Raw genomic sequence first — 17,528 nt, 5'->3', positions numbered from 1 at the left:
AAAGGGTTTTAGTCAAAGATGAGGAGATTAAGGAGAGATGGAAAGATTATTTTGATAAGCTATTTAATGATAGTCATGCTCAAGATCTTGGAGACTTCTCCATTCCTTTTCATGAGATAAATCGTGACTTCATGCGCAAGATTCAAAAGAAAGAAATTGCAGAGGCTTTGAAGAAAATGAAATCAAGAAGGGCAGTTGGCCCAGATGGTATACCTATCGAGGCTTGGAAATGCTTGGGAGAGAAAGGTTTAGAATGGTTGACAAATCTTTTTAACTTGATTTGGCGAACAAATAAGATGCCTAATGAGTGGAGGAAGAGTACTTTGGTGCCTTTATATAAGAATAAGGGTGATATACAAGATTGCACAAACTATCGTGGTATAAAACTCATGAGTCATACTATGAAACTTTGGGAGAGGGTGATTGAGTCTAGGTTGAGGAAGGTTGTCATGATATCGGAGAATCAATTTGGTTTTATGCCTGGAAGATCAACTATGGAAGCTATACATCTTCTTAGACAACTTATTGAAAGATATAGAGAGAGGAACAAAGATTTGCATATGGTTTTTATTGATTTAGAGAAGGCATACGATAGAGTACCTAGGGACGTTCTCTGGTGGACAATGATGAAGAAAGGTGTTTCTCTCAAGTACATTAGTATAATTAAAGATATGTATGAAGGAGTAGTAACCAATGTCCGCACTTGTGGAGGGGTGACAACCAATTTTCCGATAACGGTTGGGTTACATCAAGGATCTGCTTTAAGCCCTTTCCTATTTGCGATAGTGATGGATGAGCTTACGAGATCAATTCAAGAAAATGTACCGTGGTGTATGTTGTTTGCTGATGATATTGTTTTGATTGATGAGTCTAGAGCTGGGGTTAATGCTAAGTTAGAATTATGGAGACAGACATTGGAAGCTAGAGGTTTTAAGTTGAGTAAGAGTAAGACTGAATATAGGGAATGTCGGTTTAGTAAGCAACGAAGTAGTGATGGGAGTGTAGTGAAGCTTGGTGAGCAAGATATACCGGTGAATGATTATTTCAAATATTTGGGATCCATCATTCAAAAGTATGGAGAAATTGATGGAGATGTAAATCATAGGATAAAGGTTGGGTGGATGAAATGGAAAAGTGCTACTGGAGTGCTGTGCGATCGTAGAATGCCATTGCGGTTGAAGGGAAAGTTTTATAGGACGACTATTAGACCCGCTTTACTATATGGTACAGAATGTTGGGCTGCCAAGAGACATCATATTCAAAAAATGAGTGTAGCTGAGATGCGGATGCTTAGATGGATGTGTGGAAATACAATAAAAGATAAGATTCGGAACGAAGAGATACGTAAGAAGGTAGGTGTTGCACCCATTGAAAATAAGATGCGAGAGAATCGTTTACGGTGGTTTGGACATATTCGGCGAAGGCCTAATGATGCTCCAGTTAGAAGGTTAGAGAAATGGGAAATATATATTAGTTAAAAGAGGTCGGGGTAGGCCTAGGAAGACTTGGATGGAGATGATAGGAAAGGATATGAATGCTTTGAACCTCACCAAGGACATGGCGTTGGATAGAAATGATTGGAGGAAAAGGATTCATGTGGAAGACCCAAAATGAATTTCTTTTTTGGTTCATATCGCTGACCCCAATTGTTTTGGGATGAAGGCATAGTTGTTGTTGTTGTTGTTGTTGAATCATTTTAGTGAGATGTTCCTAAATGTTTAAGGTTCTCTACTCAAATAACACTCATTATTTTGCCTCTTAAGTGGAGTTAAAACCCTTTGAACTCTTGTGTTTTATACACTCCTTTATGCTCTTGAGCATTTCCTTCTTGAAATCGCTTTCAAAAGAATTGTTAAAATCAATAACACTTGTCTTTCTATCTGGTAAGCCGAAGTAATATTACTTGACTAAAGTATGATTGGAGCATGTTCATTAATGACATTTTTAAGTGTTGATTCATTTTGATTCATTTCATGATATTATATGCATATGCTCATTATGGACTTTAGGCCCTCGTTCAATAAATTATGTGCAACTTATGCCTCTTCGTAGGCTTCTTGTGGTGTCCCTTAGTGGACCATTGTGTTATTCCTCATTATGAGGTTATGTTTGTCCAATGTTGGACCTTATGAATGCATTATGCATTCTTGTAATTTGTTTTCGCTCACTCTTTAACATGGTATATGATTATGAAAATTGGTTTTCTAAAATCATTTTGCATACATAAGTAATTATTTTGTTCTGTCAAATCTTGTGCTTCAAATAAAATCATTGTGTTTTTACTATACATAGAATATCTTTTTGCACCATTACTTTTGGATGAATCATATGATATGGTTTTTGGTTAATTCATCTTGTTTGGAATATTTCACTTGATTAAAGTGCAAAGATATCTTTTACTTGGACATTTTTTTGGTTTGTTCCACAGGATCTTGAAGATAAGATGAAAAGAAGTACCTTGGATAGATCATAGAAGATGCTCTCCATTAAAGTCAATTAGAGGAAGATATTTGCAAATCTCCATGGCATCCTTACTGAAGATTCTTAAAGCCTTAAAGATTTTTCCTCGTGTATTCTTCAATCTTTTCGTTTCGCCACGCAAAGATTGAGAGGGGGTGTTAAAATGCAACTTTTCATGTATATATATATATATATATATATATATAGAGAGAGAGAGATGTACATATATACTATGTATATATGTACATATATATCTCTATACATATACAAATATATATATTGACATATCATTGTAAAACCCGATAAGGGTACTTTTGTCTTTTTTCCTTTTACACATATTTCAATTGAAATATGGTTGTATTTTTTACATTTTATTTTTCTTCTTTTTATTTCTTTCTTTTTTTCTCTTTTTATTACAAAATAGAAGGACCATTGGGGGGCCCACCCTTCTAGTTGTTGGGGCCCCAACGGTCATTAATATGACCGTTGACCGTTGGGGCCCCAACGACTAGAAGGGAGCATCAATAGCCCCTCTCTCTCGTTTGTTCTCCCTCTATATATTTGAGGGCTCTCCCTCTTGTAAAATAAGGGTTTTCACCCCCTTCCACATAATGAAGATGTATATTTTGTAGCCTTTGTGGCTTTGCCCCTTCGTGGGTTTATGTGTTGGCACATTACGTGCTTTTGTTTACCCATTAGTGGGTGGGTGTATTCGCACTTCATGTGCACGTTTATTGGTTCATTATTGAACCTAATGTATTCAAAGTCGTTTCCTAAACCAGACCACCAATGTACTGGTACTTTCCAAGTGTAGGCCAGACTTCTCCATCCTCCAAGACCTTCAATTGTGCATACCTTCACTTCTGTTTGTACTTTTGTCATGCATTTGAAGTAACATCTTGCCACAATTGACACTGCTCACGTTCAACAATGTTCAGTTTCAATCTGAAAAGGTGAGAATCAAAGGTAGAAAGAAGTATGCCCTTGAGTGTGTCAAGTGCATACCAACATGAGGCACAGGCCTCAAACAACAAAAAGAGGCTTAGCTCCTTACAGAGGCCTCAGCTTATAGAAGTTGCATCTTTATGTATGTGCCACTCAAGATCAGGTGATGGGTCAGGATAACTACTGTAATTCATACAGTTTTACATTTTTAGTTATACCCTAGGTGGCAGCTAAAAATATGCTCACAAAAGTATACAAGACGTGGTAGCTACTCAAATAAGCAATAATACACAAAACGTTTTATAGTCATGAATGTGTATACACACACACATATATATATGCATCAATTATTGCACGATTGAATAACGAGAGGTATACTTTCTTGAACAAATGTTACCAAGATAGAAAACTTTGGTTTAAAGGACTTAAAATAGTGTGATGCAATACAATTTCATTACCCAAAGATGAGAAATGCCAAAGCTGATTTGGTACAGGATGGTTCTCATGCAATGGAAGTTTGAAACAAGGTGGACGGGCATACATTGCTTTATTAGCTAATTCCACTTTATGTTAATACAAGGCAATGACACATGCAACATATCCAAAGAAAAAATATAGTTAAGAGATGATCCTCATCTGAAATCAAATATTAAAAATTTTGCTTCATTACCTCTCTAAAGTATCCTCCCATGATTGAATTATACATGCGTGCAGTTGGCATGATTTTCTTCTCATCCAAACTAGCCAGCAACTGGTATGCCCCTTCAAACTACAGAAAAAAAGCATATCTTAAAATAAGTCTTCTGTTGAATAAAAAATTATTATCATCTGTCTGAATGAAACAAATCAAAACCACCACTCAATCACAACATAACAAAAGCTAACATCCAGCACAAAATTTTTTTATGTCACTTGTAAAGCTGGAGTCTACCACAAGCCAAATAGCAATGAAAAAAAGAAATGATCAAACATAACAGAGAGAATTATGGACAAAAAATAAATGCACTTTCCAACAAAGCTGAACAATGAGGAACTCTAACCATCTCAGAAGGCAGTCAAAACCCCAAGGTATCTATATGTTAAAATATGTATATATATACATATACTTATATATATACATATGTATATATATAAGTATATATATATATATATATTCTTCATTTCTCAATTCAAATACCCGATAAAGGTATTTTTGTAATTCCCCGTGTACTTTTTTACTTTTAGGTTTTTCTATTTATTTTTCCTTTTCTTTTTTCTTTTTCTTTTTTATTTTTATTCATTGTAATAGGACCACTAGGTGCCCCACCTTCTAGTCGTTGGGGCCCCAACGGTCATTAATATGACCGTTGGGGCTCCCAACGACTAGAAGGGAGCCCCTATGTGGTCTCTCTCTCTACCTTTTTCTCCTCTGTAAAAAGAGGGCTCTCCCTCTTGCATTGTAAGGGTTTTCAGCCCACTTTTTCTCTCCTTCCTCAATATATTTTTGCCTTTAAGACAGTTTACCCCTTAGTGGGTTATTTGCGCACTTTACGTGCTTGTGTTCTTGGCTCTTTGTTTGACTCTTTTAAAGAGTTCATTGGATCATTGGTGCTTCCGCTATTTTCATTACATGGTATCAGAGCCATTGGATTTTCTATATTTTTGAGAGATCTTTGGAGCTCTTCATGTTTTATCTTTCTCGTCATCAATGGAGCATGAATCAAGAGTTGAGTTCTCCTTCAAACTCAATGGCGCAAACCATCTGATGTGGGCATCGGCTATGAAAAATCATCTAAGAGGTAAGAAGTTGTGGGGCTTTGTGATGGGCACCACTCTTGAACTCACCCTAAAGCTCACCAAAATTGAAGAAGGCGTTGAGAGAGCTCTAGATGGTGATGACCGCATCAAAGCCATTGATGAGCACCAATCCAAGGTAGAAGATTGGGAAAGTAACCATGCCAAGATTTTGGCATGGTTCATGAACAATGTTGATATTAAAAATTGTGTCAACATTGCTAAATTTAGGAGAGTCAATGAAGCAGGGTTCTTCCTTAAGGGTATGTATACCCAAAAAGATCTAGCTTGACAATTTTTTTGTCAAAAAAAAAAAATAGATTTACTAGACAAGGGGACATGAGTGTCTGTCATTTTTTTAGTGCTCTAACCCCTCTTTGGGATGAGCTGGCTCTTCTTGAACCAAAATGGGTGGCTCCGGAAGATATTAAGCTTAGAAGAGAACAAATTGAAAAAGAGCATTTCTTTCAATTTCTCCATAGACTTAGGCCTGAATTTGAACAAGTTAGGGCATCTCTTTTTCATAGAAGTAAAGCCTTACCTATTGAAGATGCTCTTGCCGAAGTATGTCAAGAGGAAACTCGTCTTGGTATAAGTCTTAAGAATGATGAAATTTTAGCCGTTACTAGGCCGGGAACAAATGTAAAAGCATATATACCGACTCATTTTTCAAAAAATAATGGGTATAGAAAGGGGGTGATTTGTCACTATTGTAATGAACAGGGACATATTAAGCCGGTTTGTCCTAAGCTTAAAGAAAATGTGGTCGTGGTTGAAGAAAACACTCTAAAGAAAGAAGAAAATATCAACGGAGGAGATATCAAAGAAACTTTTTGCCAAATTTCCGAAGTCCTTCAGCATCTTCTCAAAACTTCTTCAACATCTACTTCTGGAGCCGTTATACTATTCATCGTCACCTCCAGGTATGTGGATACTAGACTCTGGTGCTTCCATTCATATGACATCTCATAAAAAATTCTCTTTCGAACGTTTTTTCCGACTTTATATCTTCGTATGTTTCAGCGGTCGATGGGACATCTTTAAAAATCAAAAGTATTGGAACACTTGACTTGAAATCCTCTCAAAAAAATTGTCCCTAAAGTAAGAGTTGTTCTGAAAGTCAACTTAAATTTTTTTTCGGTCTCTCAAATTACCGATTATGGTTGCCAAGTCTCTTTCTCACCTAAAGATTGCACCGTGCAGGATCTTCAGTCAGGAAAGCTAATTGGGCAAGGCCATAGGAGGGGCGATCTTTATTACATGGATTTTTTGTCTCTTCCATCCAAGTCATTTTGTAATTTTGTAAATATCAAAAGTATTGAAGTTTGGCATAATAAGAGACTTGGTCATCCGAATTTTTTAAAGATGTATGTTTTTCCTTTTTTGGACAATACTTGTAAAGACAAACACATGACTTGTAAAGATTGCATTTTTGAGAAATCTAAAGCTATTCCATTTCCTCAAAGAAATTATGTTTTCAAACGGTCGTTCGAACTTGTTCATTCCGATGTATGGGGTCCTTCTGTTATATCCAAAGGAAGCTTCTCATATTATGTTGTCTTTGTTGACGATTTCACTCGATTTACATGGATTTACTTCTTAAATCGTAAATCTGAGGTTTTCTCTTTTTTCAAAGAATTTCATGCAATAGTTAAAAATCAATTTTTAGAAAACCTTTCAATTCTTAGATCTGACTCGAGAGGTGAATACATGTCCAAAGATTTTCAAACATATTTGAAAGAAAATGGAATTTTTTATCAACATTCTTCTCCAAACACTCTGCAACAAAATAGTCTTGCGAAAAAAAAGCATACATATAATAGAGACAAGAAGAACTTTATTAGTTTCCAAAAATATTCTAAAATCTTTTTGGGCCGAAGCTAATCTGACTTCAACATATTTAATTAATAGAACACCCTCAGCTTCTTTGAAAAATCTTTCGTCATTTGAAAAACTTTCTTCAAGGGCAATTGAATGTATTTTCTTAGGATATGGCAAAAAACAAAAAGGTTATCGCTGCTTTGACTTACTAAATAACAAAACTTTATATCTCAAAAGATGTCACTTTTCTAGAAGAAGAAAATGGTTTTTCGCATAACCTAAATGAAAATAATGATTATTCCTTTTTGTTTGACTTGTTACCTCAAGAAAAATGCATTGACAATCATGTTGAATCTATTGATCTTCCTGAAGCTGTCATTGAAGATCATATCGAACCTCAAAATAATGAGCAACATAATTTACACGAAAATCTAAATTAAAATATAACAAGTCACACACAAGTTTATACTAGAAGAAATGAAAGTAATCTTCCTTGTGCTCTTGAAAAATTCTCTCAAAACGAATCGTTAGAAGAATCCTCTCAAAGAAGATCAAATCGTATTTCTAAAATACCTAATAGATTTGTATCTTATGATTCTTTTTCTCTTAATTTTCGAGCTTGTTTGTTAGCTCTTCATTCTTTTCATGAACCATCCCATTATAATGATGCCAAACAATATGCTCATTGGAATGAAGCAATGCAACTTGAACTTAATGCACTTAACAAACCACAAACTTAGGAAATCATTGATCCTCCTAATGGCAAGAAACTCATTGCATGTAGATGGGTTTTTAAAGTAAAAACTAAAAGTGATGGTTCTTTAGAAAGATTTAAGGCTCGATTAGTAGCCAAAGGATATGCCCAAGAATATGGGGTGGATTATGATGAGACTTTTGCCCTTGTTGCTCGAATGACTAGTGTTCGAACCCTTATTACAATAGCCTCTATTAAAAAATGGCTCATTTTTCAACTTGATGTCAAGAATGTCTTTCTAAATGGAGAGTTGGGTGAAGAAGTTTATATGGAACCACCTCCTAGTATGAATTTAAATGAAAAAATCTTGAAATTGAAAAAGGCATTATATGGCCTTAAACAAACCCCCAAAGCTTGGTATGACAAGTTTAGTAATGTATTAATCAAATTGGGTTTTAGTGACTCCATTGTTATTCTACTTATGTATGTTGATGATATGATCATCACTGGAAGTGACAAAAAAGGAGTAAATGATGTTAAAACTATGCTAAAGAAAACTTTTGATATGTCTGACTTAGGGTTTTTGAGATATTTTTTAGGAATTGAAGTGGCATATTCTCCTTGAGGATAAATTTTATCTCAAATGAAGTTAGCAATAGACATTTGTACCAAATCAGGAGTTTCGGATGAAAAGAAAATTGAAACTCCTGAAGTTATAAATGCAAAGTTAAGACTTGAGGATGGTGTTCTTCTTGAGGATCCTACTTCCTATCGGCAATTGATTGGATCCCTTACTTACTTATCCATCACTCGTCCAGATAATGCTCATGTGGTTCATGTTCAGAGTCAATTTCAGCACGCTCCTACTACAGTTCGCATGGCGGCCGTGATGCAAGTTGTGCGATACATCAAGAACACAATCTCCAAAGGGCTTTTCTTATTATCTTCTTCATCTCTTGAATTAACTGCTTTTACTGATGCAGACTGGGGAGGAAATCCAATAATCGTATCTCAACTATAGGTTTTTGTATTTTCTTAGGAAAATCCCTTATTTCGTGGAGATGTAAGAAACAGCAAAAAGTCTATTTATCATCTACTGAAGCTGAATATCGGGTCATGGCAATGACAACTATGAAAATTGTGTGGCTTAGAAGTCTCCTCTATGACATGGGCGTCCTTATTTCTTCCTCCACTAATATGTGTTGTGATAACAAGAGCGCAATTTACATCGCAAGCAATCATACATTCCACGAGTGTACCAAGCATATTGAAATGGATTGTTACTATGTTCGAGACGAATTCCTCAAAGGAACCATCACACTACCATATGTTACTTCAGAATATTAGTTGGTTGATTTCTTCACCAAAGCACTTCCAACTCCGCATTTTTTGTTTCTTCTTGGCAAACTTTTGGTCTTCTCCCCGTAAAGTTTGAGGCGTGTTAAAATATGTATATATATAAATGTATATATATACATTTACTTATATATATACATATGTATATATATAAGTATATATATATATATTCTTCATTTCTCAATTCAAATACCCGATAGGGGTATTTTTATAATTCCCCATGTACTTTTTTACTTTTAGGTTTTTCTTTTTATTTTTATTTTTCCTTTTCTTTTTTTTCTTCTTTTTTTTATTCATTGTAATAGGACCACTAGGGGCCCCACCTTCTAGTCGTTGGGGCTCCCAACGACTAGAAGGGAGCCCCTATGTGGTCCTTCTCTCTACCTTTTTCTCCTCCGTAAAAAGAGGGCTCTCCCTCTTGCATTGTAAGGGTTTTTCAGCCCACTTTTTCTCTCCTTCCTCAATATATTTTTGCCTTTAAGGCACTTTACCCCTTAGTGGGTTATTTGCGCACTTTACTGGCTCTTTGTTTGACTCTTTTAAAGAGTTCGTTGGATCATTGGTGCTTCCGCTATTTTCATTACATCTATAGTCTATACCACAGACTATCGGTTGTAAGCCTCCACTATCTCCTTCACCAAATGAGAATCCAAAAAAGGATGACCTTCATCCACACTTTCTACATTTCCAAATGGCTTCTCATTCGTTGGCTCCATCAGATATTTACACAGAATTAGGTCAAATGCACATTCACCCACTGTCCACTATTAGACTAATTAGCAGAGTTACCGGAAGCGCCTAGGCAAAAGGGGAAGCGCGCTTCCCCGAAGCGCGCTTCAGAAGCGCGAAACGTCGCGCTTCCGAAGCGTGAGGGGAAGCGTCCCCCTTTTTTGGGAAGCGCGCTTCCCTTTTATGGGAAGGGCTTCCCCCACGCTTCCCCCTCGCTTCCCCATTTTTTTCATTTTTTTCGCTTCCCCTCGCTTCCGGTTCGCTTCCTAGGTCGCTTCCGATTCGCTTCCTAGGTCGTTTCCGAGACGGTTCGGAATTTTCTTCTAAGTGGTCCCACGCTTCCCCGCTTTCTAAATTTTTGAAAGTGCCTCGCTTCCCGCTCCCGCTTCCCGTATCGCTTCCCGCTCCCGCTTCCTCGACTGGTAACTCTGCTAATTAGTGCTTGAGCATAGATTAATGTTTCTTGCAATTATTTTCATGGGCAGGACGGTGTACTAACAAACTGGATAGTAAACATTGAGAAAGACAAAAAGCAGGAACAATATTATGCAGGTAAAAGCAGACAGAAATGAAGCTTAGCATGCCTACTCATAAGCTAAGAAAGCAGGCCCACATAAGCATCAGTACGAATATGAGAACCAATGCTACCTTTGGGGGGTGTCGTGTTGGAGAGAAAGGAACTCTCAATAGAAATGCTTGACAAGAGATTGGAAATTCACTATAAGTGGGCATAAGATAGTATCTAGAAGGCCAGCAATTTGATGATACAGTAGACACAGCTGCACTGGCATCAAGAGATTCAACCACCATAAAGCAACAGTTCCGGAAAATGGCACCAATTCCTTTACTGGAAGAAGGTAGTAATATAATATAGCACTCAGTAAAAATTCAAGGAGTGACATGACAAGACATAAATACCCTCATAAATAAATAACAAACCAAATACTAACAATCAAGTTAAGATAGACCATAGTGCATCTAATATACTCAACAAAAAAGAAAAGAAAAGAATATAACATGCATGGGATAACAAAGTAGTGTAAAAGTATCTTCAACAAGATACTAAGATCAAGACCTTAATATTCTTAATAACAAATATGTGCACATATGCACAATAAGAACACTTGTGCATAAAAACACAAAATCACAAACTCTCACAAATGCACCAAAGGCATAAAAATAAATATTCGAACTTTATTAGAGGCTTGGGCTTTGACTCAAAGCCATAAAAATACAAGAGGGGAGAAGCCCCTATTTATAACCAAACAAGGAGCCACATAGGGGGCTCCCGAGAGAGTCGTTGGGAGCCCCCAACGGAGGCTCCCCAACGACTCTTTGGGGAGCCTCCCTATGTGGCACAAAATACAATAAAGAAAGAAAAGGAAAAAGAAGAAAAATAAAAGAATTAAAAAAGTTACAATCATATTCCAAAATGAAATATGTGTAAAATAGGTATTTACAGAAATACCCTTTTCGGGTGAACAATGAGACAAAAAAGAAATATATATAAATATATTTATATATATATATATATAGATAGAGATACATATACATATATACATAGTACATATGTATATGTATCTCTCTATATATATATGAATATATATATATATATACACGAGATTACAAGGTTGATACATAATTTAACACCCCCCTCAAACTTAGGGCATGATGACCGAAAGTTAGACAAGAAGAAAGTTGAATCGAGGTGCACATAAAGCTTTAGTGAAAAAGTCTGCCAACTGATATTCTGAAGTAACATAAGGTAGATCAATGACTCATTTTAGATAGGCTTCACGAACATAGTGATAGTCCATCTCAATGTGCTTAGTCCGCTCGTGGAAAGTATGATTTTTGGCAATGTAAATTGCACTCTTGTTATCACAGCATAGCTTAGTGGGCCCTTCAATAGTGATCCCCATGTCTTCAAGCAGTTGATGGATCCATATAATTTCCATAGTAGTAGTTGTATGGCATGATATTCGGCTTCAGTTGATGATAGGGACACTTTTGTTGCTTCTTACATCACGAAATCAGTGAGTGTCCTAAGAACACATAAAAACCAGTGGTAGAGTGATGGTTATTTGGGTCACCTCCCCAATCAGAGTCAGTGTAAGCAATTAATTTTAAATTAGAAGAAGATGACAGAAAAACTCCCTTACTTAGAGTACACTTTATGTATCTTACGACTCGCAAGATGACACTCATGTGAACGAAAGTTGGTGCATGTTGAAACTGGCTTGCAGTATGAACTGCATGAAAGATATCTGGTCTGGTGATACTCAGATACATCAATGAACCAACAAGTTGTTTGTAGGGAGTAGGATCTGAAAGGAGAACACCATCATCAATTTTCATTTTAGCTCCTACTATAGCAGGAGTTTCACAAACCTTTTCATCTGTAATACCTGATTTGTCAATGATCTCAAAAGCAAGCTTAGTTTGAGATAAGAAATACCCTCTACGAGGGTATGCTACTTCAATACCCAAAAAATAAGTCAGGAAACCCAGATCAGACATTTCAAACTTATCTTTCAACATTGATTTTATGCTCTTAACCCCTTTACAATCACTACCAGTTATGAGCATGTCATCCACATACAACAGTAAGATGACAATACTTGCATTGGATTTTTTAACAAACAAAGCAGTATCAGTAAAACAGGATGAAAAATCATTTTCTATCATTACGGAATTAAACCTATCATACCAAGCCTTGGAGGCTTGTTTCAAACCATAAAGTGTTTTTCGAAGGCGAAACACCTTTCCTTTAGGAGTCTTCATTCTAGGAGGAGCATCCATATACACTTCCTCAGTTAGATCTTCGTTTAGAAAGGCATTCTTAACATCCATTTGATAGATGTTCCATTTGTTGATTGAGGCAACAGTTATAAGACATCGGACAGTAACCATCCGAGCTACTGGAGCAAAGGTCTTCTCATAATCAATCTCATATTCTTGACTATACCCCTTTACAACCAGTCGACCCTTATATCTTTCGAGGGATCCATCACTCTTAGTCTTAACCTTAAATACTCATCTACACCCTATTATTTTCTTACCTCTAGGAAGGTCTTGAAATTCCCATGTCTTGGCTCTTCTGAGAGCTCCGAGTTCATTATCCATGGCGGCTATCCATTCAGGACATTTTCGTGCTTCCTCGAAGTTTCTAGGTTCTATGTAAGAATGAATGGCGCTTGAACAGGCTCTATGTTTAGGTGAGAAGGATTCATATGAGATGAACCTAGAAGGAGTTTTTCTATGTCTTTCGGTCCTACGAAGGTTCTTCTCACTTTGAGGAGCAGTCCTACTAGCATCATCATATTTTTCAAGGGCACTTCTGAAGGTCTTTCTATCTCTATGAGTATAGATGATGGGATCCCTAGGAGGTTCCTCATCGACATGTTGAGGAAATGGAGAGGACACAGGACTGGTTTCCCTGGTTTCATTATCACTTGAGTCATTCTGATTTGACTCATCATCACTAGTATCATCACTTTCAATTAACAGATCAAATAAAAAAGAATAATCTACGTTTTCGTCATTAGATTCAAGGTTTTCGAAACCACTAAGATTTTCCAAAAAACTTACATTTCTGAAAACATATAATTTGTCATTTTTAACATCATAACATCGAAAACCCTTTTGGGTTTTGGAATAACAAAGAAAAGCGCAAGGAATAGCCTTTGGGAAAAGTTTGTTGTTTTTATCAGTAAGAACAAAACATTTACATCCAAAAACCCTTAACCTGCTATAATCAGGTTCTTTCTCATACAATTTTTCAAATGGGGAAATCTTGTTTAAATTTTTTGATGGAAGTCTATTTATGAGATAGACGGATGCGAGGGTTGCCTCAACCCAGAGTTTTTTTAGAATATTTTGCGAAATAAGCAAGGTTCTAGTTGTTTCAATGATATGCCTATGCTTTCGTTCAGCTAACCTATTTTGTTGTGGGGTTTTAGGACAGGATTTTTGATAGAGGATACCATAACTTTCAAGATAACTCTTGAATTTGTTTGAAAGGTATTCACCACCAGAGTCGGATCTAAGAATTTTTAAACTTCCATTGAATTGGTTAAAAACCATCATATGAAAAGTTTTAAAAGTTGAAAACACTTCATGTTTATGTTTAAAAAAATATATCCAACAAAATCTAGTGTAATCGTCCACAAAAATCACATAGTACGAGAATCCTCCTTTAGATATCACAGGAGCCGGACCCCATACATCGAAATGAACAATTTCAAAGGGTTTTGTTGTAAACATGGATCTTTGTAAAAAATGTATCATTTTCATTTTCCCAAGAATACATTCATTACATACAAAATCCTCTTTACAAAGATGTTTAATAAAAGGCAAATAAGAGATTTTAACAATGTTGGGATATCCCAGTCTCTTATGTCATACATGAATATCTTTGTTTTGAGCAACATTACAAAATTGATTCTTGGGAACTTGAAGAAAATCAACATAGTATAGGTCTCCTCTCCTAGAGCCTTCCCCAATCAATCTCCTGGACCGGCAATCCTGTATCCAACATTTGTTAGAAGAAAATTTTATATCACAACCATGTTCCGAGAGTTGAGAAACCGAAAGTAAATTTAAATTTAGTTTTGGTATAAGGCGAATTTTTGGAATAAAAAAATCTTGTTTTTCAAAATTACCTACTCCTTTAATTTCAAGAGGTGTTTCATCCGTCGTTGAGACAAAAGATGGAAGAGAATTTTTAGAAAACTCGGAAAGAGAACAAGCATTCGGGGTCATGTGAAAGGATGCACCAGAATCTAGAAGCCAAGATGTCTTACCGGGTGGTGAGGAAGTAGACATAGCGGCTCCAGAAATCCCTCCTTTGAGAAGAGGTTGTAAAGATTCTACAATTTGTTGAAGGGAAAGAGACCCATTTGACGATGAAGGTCGTTCCTCCAATTGAGATGTCATAACCGTTGCAAGCAATTTCTTCCATTTTGGACAAATAGGTTTAATGTGCCCCGGCTCTTTACAAAAATGACATGTAAGCTTGCTATAGTCCCTCTTTACTCCTTGACCACTTGAGTTTTGATTCTTGAAATGAGGGGGCTTGTAGGTCCTTAAATTACTCCTCGGTCTTGAGACGGCATTAACACCTTCATTTTCTTCATTGTTGGAAGGTGTAGCTAGAACACTTGGGTTGCTCTTGCTTATACTCATCCGAGTCTCTTCCCCACTAAGTTTAGTAATTACATCTTCAAGAGAGGGGGAAGTGAAAGCGGATAAAAAACAAGATCGGATTTGTTCAAATTCAGGCCTAAGCCTATTCAAAAACTTGAAAAATCTATCTTCTTCCAATTGTTTATGGCGGAGTTCTATGGCTTCTCCACTCCACTTAGGTTCGAGCATAGCAAGCCCGTCCCAAATAGAAGAGAGCTCGGCAAAGTACTCTCTTATAGTCATCTCCTCTTGCTGAAGCGTTAGCGCTCTTTTTTAGATATAGTACTTATGGGACACGTCCCTAGAGGTGTACATCTTCTCAAGATATTCCCATGTTTGAGAAGCCTTTTTGAACTTGATGATATTTGCATTAATTCTCGTTTCTACAGACGAAAAAATCCAAGAGAGGATTTTAAAATTCCTCATTTCTCATTCTTCATGCTTTTTCGTATATTCTTCAAGAGCCTTGATCCTTTCATCACCTTCAAGAATTTTTATCTCTCCTTTTTCTAGCGAGGTTATCTTGGGTTCCGGTTCGAGAATCGAGCTATGGACATAGCCCCAAAGCCCTTTTCCTTTGATGTGAGCTTCCATATTTCCGGCCCAAACATGATAGTTGGACCCATTGAGTTTGAACCCAAGAGAAAAATGAGAATCTTTTTCACCCATTAGAGATGAGAGATGATGAAAAAACAATACGTACCTCAAGGGTTTCTCAAGTCTTTCTTGATAAAGGAGGCTTCTAAAATGTTGCCCGAAGAGGATGATTCACTCCAAAAAACAATAGCTTGAAGGCACGTTTTTAGAGGCACTCAAAAATGAAAAAACACACGATCCTTCTTCTTCAAACGAGGCTCTGATACCATGTAAAAGTATCTTCAACAAGATACTAAGATCAAGACCTTAATATTATTAATAACAAATATGTGCACATATGCACAATAAGAACACTTAGAACACTTGTGCATAAAAGCACAAAATCACAAACTCTCACAAATGCACCAAAGGCATAAAAATAAATATTCGAACTTTATTAGAGGCTTGGGCTTTGACTCAAATCCATAAAAATACAAGAGGGGAGAAGCCCCTATTTATAACCAAACAAGGAGCCACATAGAGGCCTCCCAAGAGAGTCATTGGGAGTCCCCAACGGTCACATATGTGACCGTTGGAGGCTCCCCAACGACTCTTTTGGGAGCCTCCCTATGTGGCACAAAATACAATAAAAATAAAAAGGAAAGAAAGAAAATGAAAAAGAAGAAAAATAAAAGAATTAAAAAAGTTACAATCATATTCCAAAATGAAATATGTGTAAAATAGGTATTTACAGAAATACCCTTTTTGGGTGAACAATGAGACAAAAAAGAAATATATATAAATATATTTATATTTATATATAGAGAGAGAGATACATATACATATATACATAGTACATCTCTCTCTCTCTCTCTCTCTCTCTCTCTCTCTCTCTCTCTCTCTCTCTCTCTCTATATATATATATATATATATATATATATATATATATATATATATATATATATATATATATATATATATATATATATATACATACACGAGATTACAAGGTTGATACATAATTTAACAAGTAGAACTGAAGAGAAGTGGATAACATCAAACAGAATATCCAAATCCAACATCAATGAACACTGAATGAAAATAATCCAGGGATCTCTCCCGGCAAAATCATAGATCTATTGCTGCAGCAATCACATATGTCCAGTTATCATCAGCGAAGTAGTCTGGAATTTGACAACTGGCAGCTTCAGCAATAACGATATTGCCAAACTACAACAATAGGAAAGGGGTCTAGGAGCATTGACCTAATGCAACAAAAGGATGCTGGCAGTTACACATGAGAAACACTAGAATTTCTTAAAAATCCAAAGAGAAGGCCTCTTGCAGAAAAAAAGGAACAAAAAGGTATAGTGACTTACATCTTTCATCTTGATAGACAAATTTATCATGTATTTGTAGGTCTCACAAGTAGGCTTTAAATCAAGACGGTGCATCAATGAATAGATGGAATGGACCTTACAGTCAAACAAAAAATAAATAAATGAGAATAATTAATGGATTCAAAACCGTACCAAACAAAAGGATCAAGAGAAGCAAGACAAGTTAAAGAATTTGCTATGAACTCAGAGCAATTCAGAATGTAAATGCTTCCAATAGAACACATCAATCAGACAAAATAAAACAGTTAGTGCAACTATATGAACTTTTAATAATGGGTTCATAAGTCAGAAAATGCTTGTTCCATTATGTAGTTTACTACTTAGACTCATTCTAGTGAAATTCATGTTAATAATGAACTTCACCAGATGACTGCCAAGTAGAAGAGACATTTTTTTCACCATGTTCCATGACTCCTCCATGAAGCCACAATACACTTTCAATCTATGTCACAAAGACACGAGTGGATACAGAAATGTGATTCGTGGACGAGACATGGATTTGAGAAAATGACGTGATTCGTGGATGAGACAGATTCGAGACATTTTTGAAATTTAGGACACGACACACACACACACATATATAGAGA

At 36.2% G+C, this 17,528-nt stretch overlaps 1 protein-coding gene across 2 annotated transcripts in view; it reads right to left on the bottom strand.

The window, feature by feature from the left end:
* Nucleotides 1-17,528, bottom strand: part of LOC149844407 (pentatricopeptide repeat-containing protein At4g04790, mitochondrial-like) — a 55,765-nt gene that overhangs the window by 11,078 nt on the left and 27,159 nt on the right. For both annotated transcript variants that reach the window (XM_089994416.1, XM_089994420.1), the window contains exons 7-8: nucleotides 16,921-17,016; nucleotides 4,076-4,174 (exon numbers count right to left, since the gene is read on the bottom strand). In XM_089994416.1, the coding sequence (XP_089850542.1) occupies nucleotides 4,076-4,174; nucleotides 16,921-17,016 (195 nt within the window). The remainder of the gene's footprint in view (nucleotides 1-4,075; nucleotides 4,175-16,920; nucleotides 17,017-17,528) is intronic.

This window comes from Nuphar pumila, chromosome 2, assembly GCF_984573655.1.
Source record: "Nuphar pumila chromosome 2, dmNupPumi1.hap1.1, whole genome shotgun sequence".
Taxonomy (NCBI): domain Eukaryota; kingdom Viridiplantae; phylum Streptophyta; class Magnoliopsida; order Nymphaeales; family Nymphaeaceae; genus Nuphar; species Nuphar pumila.
The sequence above is the reverse complement of the archived record's forward strand: the minus strand, read 5'-3'. Positions and strand labels throughout refer to the sequence as shown.